Genomic DNA, 12,302 nt, shown 5'->3' with positions numbered 1-12,302 from the left:
CAAACTGCACATCACAATAAGTTCTGCTACATGCCCTCTAGCCTCTGCTCATGTAATTCCAGGCCTCTGATACTGGCCCCAAATTAAAACTACGAAGACAACTCAACCCTTATAATACGAAAACACTTATCAAACTTCTTCCTGAATGCAGCAGCACAAGGGTAGAAAAAAAAAAAAAAAAAGACCACCAACCAGTTCTGCTCTCTGATATTTACCGATGGCTCCTGACTGGCTGTAGACAAGCAAATAATATACGGGAGTCTAGAAACATTCAATTGTCTGTGATTCACACCAGCACCACTAGGATAAAGCTCTAAGAGTCAAAAATCTTAAAATAATAAAAAAGAAACTAAACAAAACAAACAGAAAATTCTGTAGAGCAGCTACCTAATGGCTCCCCAGACTGAGGATGAACTGATTCTTTCCAAACAAACAATAAAATCTGCAAGATCCAGCTTTTGTTGGTGGGCTTGGCAACACAGAAAACACAAAGGGGGCTTCTGTGTGAACTGCTGTTTCTGAGTACGTTTTGCAGGCAGCAGCCAGGCTAGCTATTCCTCTCTCCTCTCCTCTATTCACACAGGCAAAGGATGATAATTAAAATCAGCCCAGGGACCAGGCAGGAAGGCTCATTCAGGGCCACTGTAATTAACCTCTGGAAGGTAAGACTACACAAATGACACTGTGGGGACATGGAGAAGGATCAAGTGCCACAGCCTTCCGTCAGATGCCCCTCCAAACAAAAAGACACCCCAACATCCTTTTCTTTCTGCACAGTGGCTCAACGGAAAAATAAAGGTCCTGAATTCTACAAAAGCGGCAGTTCGCTCCAGGAAGGAGCTTAAAAGAAAAATAGCCATAGACATTTCCATCATACTCAGTCACAAATAGCCCTGCTGGACTCCAGCCTTGCTCTCTATAAGAGACAGTTCTTCATATCCCATGGGTTGACAACCCCTTCATTCACATCAAATGCCAGCTGCAGGCATGGCACATGGGAAAGTCTCGTGTCAAGATGTTGAGAAAGAAAGGGTGAGGAGGTGGTGGGCAGTGTAGCAATGGGGTCTCAGAATTATCTGGGGCCCTGGTCCCAGACATTCTGATTCAGCAGGTCTTGGGTCGGGGCAGAAAGTAGCCTAACAAGCATCCCAGATGCTTCTAATACAAGTGGCTGCAGTGATCTTTGATAAATTCCACAAACGGCATCAAAACCAGAACTGAGTAACATTTTTAAACAGAGAGTAAAGCCCAGACAGCAGGAGACAACAGAAAGAAAGGAAAAACAACAGAAACTTAAGGAGAGAAATAGCTTGGTGGGTGGACAGAGTGCCACAGGAGGTATCAGCATAAGAGGTTGGACTAGGCTCACTCCTGCCAGCTGTGGTGCCTTTTCAATCTTAGAACCCTCTCTGATGACTGGCAGAGGGAAACTGGTGTGGTGGGAAACAGGGAAACAGGATGGCAGTGGGCATCAGAGTAGGCAGGATCTCATCTCAGCTGTTACAGGGACTGGCTGAGCGAGAAGGGGAAGGTTTCACTTCTGCATCTGGGTTTTCTCACGTGTCAAGTGAGTTGATGAGACTGCCATCGGTTCACCTCACATATAAACTCCTTTTGATTGGCTGCTGCCTGGAATAACAGCGAAGGAAGATTCTGAGGCTTTGCCTAGGCTCCACAAAGAGGTGCGCAGAAATTACCTGACCCTGCCTTCCACAGTCAGGGCTGCTACTCGGGTCTGGATGAGCTAGAAGGTTTGTTCTCATTTTTAACACTCTCCGATTCCCTACCTATAAAATAAGCAATAATGATACCTGTCCTCACTAGCGCTTGGGATTATAAAGCCCAGAGGAGAAAAGAAATTCTTTTCTGTGAATGTTCTTTGTAAAAATGTCAACACCACATTTTTAGCAACACACTGGGGGCAGGGGAGCAGGAACACGGACTCAAAGAGAACACGGTTCAAATCCCAGCCATGTGACCATGGCAAGTTGTTTTGCCTCTCTAAGCCTCAGCCTCACAGCTATAAATGGGAATAGTAACAATAATACCCTTCTGAGAGGATATGGTGAGGATTAAATAAAGTGTAAAAGAATGAGAAAAAGCCTGCCTGCAGCAGATATATAACAAACGCTAGGCCTGTACAACCCCTTCCGTAAGACAGTTCCAAATAAAAAAGTACCCCACGTTACGTTTTCTTTTCTTACTCTCCTTATTCAGTCTAGCCTTGCCACAGAGCTCTCCCTCACACCCACCCCGTGCGTGCCACTCACAGAGACAACGGTGGGAATGATGCCAACACCTTAGACACCTGCAAAACCCCAGAGGGACGTGCAACTTACCAGAGCATCAATGAGTACTTCTGCTCCCTCTTCACTCTCATGGAGGGTGTCTATATCTGTTAATTCCTGAAGCAAATCAACCACAGCTATGGACACATGTGAAAGATGTTAAGGGTAACACACACATACAAAATCCCTACTGACATTTTATTAGAATATTTGGTTCCCTTCCATTTCCTAGTCAATCGCTTCATCGCGGTTTACCTTTAATACACTCTAATTTTATTAACATCTCTTCAACAAGGTTCTACTCACAATGGGCGTTCAATAAATGGTGGTAACTGCTTCACTTAGTCTCTTTTTTTATGCTGCCTTCCTGGCAACTTATTCCATGGGTTCACTGCATTTTCAGAAATTTCAAAACTTCAAATAGATCACTTGGGAGGTGGCTTTTCCAGTGAGAGATAGGCCAACACCCTTAATCTTATCTCGTAATTTAAATTCTTGGAACACAGTATAATCTTAATTACCTTGTACAGTTCCCCTTCAAAGACAGTAAAGGTTTCGGAGATGATATGGCTGGTGTTCACCAAGGAGCCTTCAGAAATCAGGGCACGACAAAATAGGTTTAAAAGGTACAGGGAAGGATTTACATTGGACTGTGCTAGACCCCACCAACCTCCCTTCCCCTTAAATACCATGTGGCTTTGGTCATAAAAGGAATGAGAACAACGATGATTACACACTAACAAAAATAGAGAGAAAAAGGGACATACAAGAGAAAGAAAACATGAGTGACAGAAAAAAAGAATTACGTTTAAAAACTGGAAACCAAAACTAAACTAAGTTTCCCTTTCCTCAGCCTGGACACATATACACACACACAAACCCTCACTCTGTCAACCAGCATTTACTGAATGTCTGTGATGAATAAAGCACTGTGACAATGACAAAGGCAAATCCATTCATTCTGGGTCCGTTTCCTCATCAAGAAGATGAAGAAGTTAAGATAATCAAAAACATTTTAAAAAATTACACACCCCAGGCAATTACCAACATGTGACAACTGAGAAACACAGACACCTGAACTGCAGGTGTCTTGAAAAAGGAGCAAACTGAACTGGGAATCAGGAATGATTCACTAGAAGACTGATCAGAAAACAGGCAAACTAAATAAAAAGATAAAGGCAGGTAGGCTAGAAAGCAAAATGTCAGGAATAGAAGCAGAGATTAGACTGCACAAAGGCATATGAAGAGGAAAAGAAAGGTTTTGGTAAGGGAGGGGAGGGGAGAAGAGAGGGGAGAGAACAGAAAAAATTATAACTAGAATTACATGAAGAAAATATTATTTTGAAAGACTAATCTAACAGTTGTGTACAGGATGCACTAAAGCATTGGGGTATTGGGGGTGGGCAGATCGGGGTGCAGGGAAAAGCCAGGCCTGGAAGAGGAAGGCCTGTTCTGAAGCTACCACATATGAGAGAGTCCAGAAGTGAAAAAATAAGGATCAGAATCAGGGCAGTTTCACTAGAAACAGGAAAGAAAAAATAAAAAGGATACAGGACATATTAACAAGAATGATAGGACTTGCTAACTGCCAACTGATGTTCCGGGTATTTTATGAACTTCTTTTGTTAAAAGAACAGTTATTTGAAGGTTCGTTTTATTTATCTATAACTGATCAGCTGACCATCATGAATAAGTAATTAAGTTGTATTTTATTCTTTTGAACTTTAAAGTGGTATTTACCCAAAACATGGGAGTGCTATGACACTCGATGTGTGTAAAGAACTTAAAGGTCTTTGGACAAAACTCCTTCACGCTTATATAATCTTTACTAGCTGTTGACACAAAAGACCATGAACCATACTTCACATACGGTAAGCCAAAACACGTTGTTTGAATTAATTAAAACAATAAAAATAAAAAACAGGCTACTACCAAACTAACCCCTAGAAACCTTGACTAGGAGGAATTCTCCCTCTCTGTACACCTCAGTAGTCACCGTCATTAAAATCACCATTTTTTAAAAGTCATCATTATGCCAAACGTGGTGCTACCAAATTCTTACAAAGGCATTGTAAGTGTGATCCCCATTTTACAGGTAAGAAAGCTAAAGCTTAAGTAACTTACCCAAAGATCACTGCAGTAGTAAGGGATAATGTTAGGTCCATCTAATTCTGAAAACAACACTTTTGCCACTACTCTTCATACGAATGCACTGGGGAATATATATCAGGTTTAAACAGGACTAGTCAGGTAAATTCTAGCTATTGACCTTACTGTAATCACAGAGAAAAGGACTGTCATTTATTTTCACCATAGATTATTTAAATCCCAGGAAAAAGAACAAAATGCTAACAGCTCTTCCTCATTCTCCTCATCTAAGAAGCTCCCATATTTACTCTCTTGAAAAGTTCTTAAATATGAGATGTAAAATCTTATTATTAATCTGCATGTTTAATATGCCTGACAAGATTTCATCTATCCACCCATCCATCCATCCATCCATCCATCCACTGAAGAGTCAGATGTCTACAGGACAAAGATGTGAATTGGGCATGCAGTAAGTACTACCATTACATCCCTGGAATAACACCACGCACCACTAAGTACTTATCAACTATAATGCAATGATTATTAATTAAATAATAGCATCCAGAGACAGGTGAGGTATAATGAAAGAACAACAGATGAAGAATCAGAGCAAACTTGAGGACAGGGGTCGTATCATATTTATTTTTGCTTCCTATCTTTAGTGAACGGAACTATCCCCAAATTATTATTAGCTATGGAATCTTGCTCAAGCCCCTTTATCTTCTTATAGCTTAGTTTCCTCATCTGTAAAAAGGTGGTAAGGATCTCTGGCCAGCCTGTCTCACTGAGTAACTATAAGGAATAAATGAGGTTCTGTGTGTCGAAGGGCAAGTAAGTCAACGTACTGACAAAATAAAGAAAGCTCTATAATATAGATTGTTGTTAGGCAAGTCTTACCAAAGAATGGCCAAGATCCTTACTGTTACCTTTGCTTTTTCTAAAGCTTCCAAAACCTAAAATTTAAGCTAACAACAGAATGATCCTCCCTTCCTGGGTCACAATGGGCTGGAAGATCTAATTTTATATTTCAGCTATGCCACAGACATTCAGATTGATCAAGTCCTTTTTCAGCCTCTAAGGTCTTGTGGGACAGGTATCATATTTTTCTTTGATTATTCTTATACCATGCTCACAAATCGTTCACATTAAACCTAGGAACTTAAAAAAAAAAAAAGGAAAAGAAAATTTGACAATGGTAGTGGTTTTATATAGGAACAGGATAAATGTCTAACTTTTACCAAGAAAAGGCATTTCTTATAATGGTCCAGTGGATACCTCCTTGCCTACACTCCTACCTCGGTTGAGAAGTCAAACAAGAAATCAGTTACCAGCTACTAGGTCTGGTAAGCAACTCATCAATCCTACCACTAACTGATTTTACATAAATTCCCAACTTTCACCAAATAGCATTTTAGCAAGGCACTAATGAGTCCATAATTGTAATCACCAACTCCCGGGTAATATAATATGACCCAGAAGATAGAGGTCATTTGAAGACCAGAAAAAGGAATAAGAACTGAAACTAAAGATAGACAGATGAACTCTCAATCTTGATGAGAAAATTCAGCATGGTCTGCCAACCAGCCAGCATTTCTTCACAAGCAGACGCTGGGCATGGGTGATAAGTTTTTCCACTGTAGTTACAATTTCATTTCACAAGGTAAAAGGCTCTCCCATCCTAGTGTAATAGGAAAACAGAGAGTCTGTCTCTCTGCGAATTACTAAAACACAGTTTTTGATAGCCTATTTTGTCACGTCAGGTAGAAAGGCCATCCCACTCACTCCCTCTGTACCTGTCCACTACTGTGGCAATAAGCTAGTATAATAAGAAGTGAAGTAGAAAAGACCAGCTGGGCACATAATGGTCCATAACACAATGACTCTTGTAAAAGGAAGAGTGTTTACTTCCACATTTTGGCTCTAGATATTTGCTTTTTGGCCTGATCTCATGTAGAGACTTGGGATAAAAACTGAGCATTAATTTCATTAATCTCCAGTGAGGTATGTCCATAAGGAACAAAATTATTAAAAAAAAAAAAAGATAAAGAGGAACAAAATGTATTAAGCAGATGGTTTTAAAACAGTCATTTCAAAAAGGCTTCCTTAAGAAAAATGAACCAGTCTAGATTCACAGTATATAACTAATTTAATGGAATAAATGTGGGGTTTTAAAAAAACTTTTTTCTTTTATTCCTAGACTAGGACAATGATTAGATATAGCTCAATTAATACAGATGAATTTCAAAACACAGACAAAATGGTCTTTTTCTCCTTTTAAAATAGTTGGCAGAGAACTACCTAGAATGAAACTAGACTCTTACTTTTATCCCAATCCTAAATCAAAATAAAATGAGGAAGAAAATGCACTCATTCAAGATGTATTAAGACCTACTAAATGCTAGTGGGCACTATTATGCCACAGGAGAAACGTCCAAACCAAGAGTACAACCATCCTGACCTTCCAAGGACATGGAATGTACCGAAAACTCTTAAGCAAGATCAAAAGTTACATTAAGAAGTCCTTTTCCTAGATTGCCATTTTGGCACTTTTTACCTAATCTGACTTACTTCAGAGCATACTTAAATGGCTAAAATATGGATGGTTTATCAGTACAGATTATTGAGGAAGTTAGACTACAAATGAGAAAAAGAAGTCAATTCTTTTCCATGTAATTTTGATTCTAGAAATACCAAGATGAGAACAGCTTCTAGAAAACAACAGGTTGAGATACACAAGTCTTGTTAGACAGTGTTTGCAGGAAAGCACTGGAGCAACAGCCATCTCCCTCCCAGTCCAATTAGAAGAAAGCCCTTAGGAGGCTCAAACCCTTCCCAGCCCTACTCCTGCTCATTAACACTGGGGTCGAACGCAAGGCACCCCTGACTATTGTACATACCCTCTGGGGTAATATGGTGTGCTGCAGTTTGTTCCACTTTAGCATTCTCAGACCCAAACTGCTCAAGTTCAATTGATCCCTGTTGGCCTAAAAAAACTGTCTGGTCTTTATTTTCCAATTCCCACAATAATTCTTCACAAAATCCAAGAGGACAACTTTGCAAGTTCTCCTGGATTTCAACAGTCTAAGAAAACTAAGCAGTAATTTAGAAAACAATACTGCTAATGGCTACTCCCTAAAATTACTCCAGACCAAAGAGAGCTGTCCCACCAGCACCAAAGATCTACTCTGTGACTAACAAGCCTCTCCCTCCCTGCGTATTAGTGTGCAGGCCGCTGCGCTGATGCCTTGTTAACAGTGCAATGAGACCTCATTTTTCTGAATCACAAATAGGTGGAGAGAAATCAGACTTTGAAAAAGTTGGTTTAGATTACTCAATATTTTTATTAAAGAATAGGACGCTTAGCTGGGAAGCAGTAGTCATGATTAAAAAAATAATAGTAAAGTCATGGACCTGATATCCTTGTAAGTTTGTAGGAACTATATGAGCATATCAGCTTCCAACATGTGAGGAATGGCAATTTCCACTGACAAGGCAGAGACCATGAAAATAAACTTGAAATGCATACTAATCTCCACATCTATCAAAAGCTTACCCATCTCTAACGCCCAATTCCCTAATCACTGCCAAGCCAGGGATGACCTACGTTTTCTTAGAACTCCAATGGTATTTCCTGAGCATAACACTCGAAGGGCACTTACCACACATAGTAATGTGAATGCTTTTGCTACTGACTGGAGTCATTATTTCTTGTTTCCCTAATAGCACCCAACAGGGCTTATTATCCAAAGAAAACAGTAAATGCCGTGATCTGTCACAAGGACTTGAGAAAGGATTCCACTGACTTGTCACTCAAATTGAGAACAACAACAAATGACATACAAAATAAGATATTTATGGATTTGGTGTTGTGGTGATTTTTTTTTTTTTTTGTGATAGCAGAAGGGGTGATCAACCACCATCTGGGGTTCTATTTTCCCCTTTTTATTCCTCCCTGAACCTTTAGGCAAATTGAGTAATTTTGGCTTAAACTGGGCCACAGAGCTGATTGTTTAGCAATATCTTCAGAAAATATCTTCAAATGTACCTTTGATTGTATTTTTTCTGTAGAAACACTCCAAAAAGGTTCACAAAAAGGGGCTCTAAACATGTTTAAGTGATTTACTTTAAAGGAAAAATTGCTTTAAAAAGCAATATATCTAAAAGGCAGCAGATGTTGGATCCCACCTTGCGTCCCCTCCTAATGCATTCAGAGTGACTCTTCAATACTGTGTGAGGGGTGTGCCCCTCCCTCTCTGCCCCTTACCCCCAGAGGTGCTCTTCACAAACCAGAATTCTGCTCTGCAGCCAGCCGATGGCTGAGTTCCAGCCTCTCAAGGGGGCAGATGAGGCACAGAAGCGCTGACAAGCCCTCACCAGCAGCAGTGATGCAGAGCGCTAGAATAAACTCTGAAGCTGCTTCTCACGGTTGAAAGGACAAGGCACAAGCTGTTTTCTCACATCCTCTGCCTCTTAAGGTTACAACAAATCTGCCTCTCTGATCCAATTAAAATCCCTATAGTTTATGTTTTCTCAGAGAAGGACAAAGCAAAGATGACCTGTGCTTGCTGGGAACATAACCAGCCATGTGTGCTCTTGGCTGATAAATGAAGAGTTAAAAAAGATTAAAAATTTAAGTCATGACTGCCACAAAATTGTTTATTCATGGTAAGGTGTTTCGGGCAGTTACAGCTATACAACAGTAAACTGTTAACAACCGTTTCCTGAAGAAAAATTTCCATTATAGATCACAGATAAGACAAGCAGCAGAGTGCAAGGCTGCTGGGACAATGCTCCAACCGACAGAGGGTATGTTAGACTCAAGCCAAGAGGGCCTACCCTTTCCTGAAACCACGTTCAAGAAAAATGGTACACTGAGGATGACATTTACCCTAACTGCTGCATCTAATTAAAATTAGGTAATTAAAAAAATTTCAAATGCACTTTAAATTTGATGTAGGGCATAATTAAAAATCGGATTTTAAAAAATATCATTAGGGCAGCAGGGTGAAGGTTAGCAGACAAGAGGGAAGAAAAACAGTTTAGCGCTTAGAAAACAGGAGGGAAATGGCAGTCTGTCAAAGTTATTACAGAGGGACTTGTTTTTCTCCTTTTGAAAGACCAGAACTTAACAACTTGGAACATCTGTGCCCTTGCCTTTCCCAAGCATGCCGACGTCGAGCACACTTCTTGTGTCAGTCTTCTCCCCAGCAGGATCCAGGCTGGTGAATCAGCAAAATGTCAGTATCTTCACATAGCTGCCACTATTATTTTGAGTTAGCAGGAATAGAAAAAAGAATGAGAGCTGTGTTTCCAGAAACAAAAGAGGTGGTTTCTGAATTAACACACGAAGTAATACATGACTCTGCAATTCTGTCACGGATGTAGTAAATCCTATAGGGAAGAGACCCAAGGTGCACTAGAATGGACACTGGGCTGGAAATCAGGGGCCTGGAGTGCCAGCCTCAACCTCAACAGCCGGCTGCCCAACATCCAGACCTTAGACTTGTCACCAAGTAAATAAGGCACTAGGCTAAGTCATCTCTAAGGTCTGTTTGGATTCTGAAACTCTACCGGTCCGTAGGCAAATTGAAATGTGAAGTCACAACTGGAACTCCTGGTTCCTAGTTCTGTGAGGACCGGTGAGTACCTTGAACAGGGCTAATCATATGATAGATACCCAATATGTTGACTGACAGATGCTGCTTGAGCATCAGTGAATCCTATGGTTCCTCGGGTCTAGCACAACGCCTGGTATGTAGTAAGTACTCAAAGCATGTCTATCAGACGAATTCATGAGACCCATATCGACCTCACCCAGAAACAAGCTAACTGGCTAGGGTTTTTGTACAACCAAGAATCTCACAGCAAACCCTGGGGAACACACGCATCAATCTGGGGACTGACAGATTCTTAATACTAGCATTACATGAAGTATCAGAAATGGCTTAAGATCACCTTTCAAGAAGCCTGCACTAACATTACTCACTGATTTATTTCTATGAGAATTATCAGGCAGGAAAGAACCTAGTCAGACATGCTCTCAGGAGAGAGATTACCAGAAAGATGAAAACAGCATGAAGCAGCAGCAGATTCCCCATGAATACCCTCAAGCAGACGGACTACATTTGTCTCTTACCTTCAGAAATCTGGATTCAAACAGAACACCTATCAGAAGGGAATCTGCTTTAATGACCATAACCCCAACCACAGGCACATCAAAAACCTTTTCCATTAAAGTAGTCGCACATCTGATAGCAATGCAAAGTATAAAATAGTTTTGGAAGTCACAATTTGGATTCATTTATAAGTAACATTTACTAAGTACCTACTATTATTAGAAACTGCTTAGCATTAGCACTTACATGAACTCCTTTAATCCTCTCAGGAACACTGAAAGGCAAAAGTGTTTTTGTTTTTGTTTTTGTTTTTGTTTTGTAAATGCAGTTTATGAATATAGACAGTATCATTCCTACAGAATAGCCTACCACATTTAAGTCTTGAAAAGTACGGTGACAAGTGAAAAAAAGAATTCATAATTTTTAGAATCTCCAATAATTTAATGTTCCATGTCCTTAACGCTGTTAGACCTGAAGGTACCCAGGTCTCGTTACGTCGCAGGGACGTACTAAGGGCTGGAGGGGCACCAAATTTCACATAATAAATGACACTGGGAGTCAAACCTAGATTGTCTGTTTAGGTCTAATGTTCATTCAACAAATACCAAATGTTATGGTGCACCCAGGCTTTTTCTAAAAGAAATTGGGAAGACAACAATGGACAAAACAGAAAAAAATCCCTGTCTTCCAGGACATTCCCATGTGCTTTCTAGCAGGGTTCACTGCCTCCCCTAGTCTCAACTCCACTGGGCCATCAGTTAGCAGAATGATGTCTAGAACAACAGATTCAAATCCTGTCTGGATCTGCCTATATAAATGGGCCCCCAAATCAAGATCCTGAAAAATTAATGTTGTTGATATATGAACAGATACATCACGATGAATTCTGGTACTAATAAGAACAAATAGGGCAATTAAGGATTGCCTAAGATTTATTAATAGATAAAAACCAGACTTTCAAATGAGTAAAAAGCAGCATGTGTTTAAAGATGGGAGATAATGAGAATGGAGGTAGAACACCAGACATGACAACAGACATCAGCAGAGACAGACAGAAGAGAGTAAACAGCATTCCCCAACCATGTCTGTCTTCCTATTGAGGACAGATCTGAAAGGATATCTGTATTATCATGTCCAAGCAACCCGAGAAGAGACTGAACAGCATTCAGCTCTACCAGAAGGTGGTACAGGTCTGGCATGGTGGCCACCACATGCATCTCCTGAATGATGTCATTTAGGTCCAGCTCAGATTCCATAAACCTAGGAGGAGAAAACAAGACAGCATCATTGAAAGGGAAGGCGTGCTATCAGCACTGAGGAGCAAACAGCAACATAATCCAGACAGAGACAATCTGTCAAAGTGTCTACAACAGACCAACCAAGAGGTATGCTCATCCAAACACCATACTGTCACACAATTTCCTTGGGAAATCGATTTCCTCATTACAGAAATCAATCTTGGATTCAGATCTCATTACAGGGTTCCCCTTACTCTTGTAGTCACACGTTGTCTTTTAGAGGCTCCCAAAGCATTTTACAGCATTAAATGATCTGCCCACCAGTTCTGTGATTGGCTACCATTACCCCTTGGTATGGCAATTCACTGCCCTGAACATAGTTATCCTGTAATTCAAAAAGAGTTTCTCTTACTTGCCACTTCAGACCAAGGGCCAATTGTTCCCTTTAGCCAAAGGAAAACACTGAGGTTCTGCTGCCATCTGGAAATACTTCCCCTTCCCCCACATCCTTTCCATTGAGCCGATTAAAAGGAAGATCTCAAAGTAAAGCAGATATAGTCTGGCATCCTGTA

The 12,302-nt window shown here is 40.5% G+C and overlaps 1 protein-coding gene across 1 annotated transcript in view; it reads right to left on the bottom strand.

The window, feature by feature from the left end:
* Positions 1-12,302, bottom strand: part of CTNNBL1 (catenin beta like 1) — a 143,840-nt gene that overhangs the window by 90,839 nt on the left and 40,699 nt on the right. The window contains exons 4-5 of the mRNA XM_010960747.3: positions 11,613-11,752; positions 2,340-2,437 (exon numbers count right to left, since the gene is read on the bottom strand). Coding sequence (XP_010959049.1) covers positions 2,340-2,437; positions 11,613-11,752 — 238 coding nt within the window. The remainder of the gene's footprint in view (positions 1-2,339; positions 2,438-11,612; positions 11,753-12,302) is intronic.

This window comes from Camelus bactrianus, chromosome 19, assembly GCF_048773025.1.
Source record: "Camelus bactrianus isolate YW-2024 breed Bactrian camel chromosome 19, ASM4877302v1, whole genome shotgun sequence".
NCBI classification, from domain to species: Eukaryota; Metazoa; Chordata; class Mammalia; order Artiodactyla; family Camelidae; genus Camelus; species Camelus bactrianus.
Note: the sequence above shows the minus strand (reverse complement) of the source record. Positions and strands in the feature narration are given on the sequence as shown.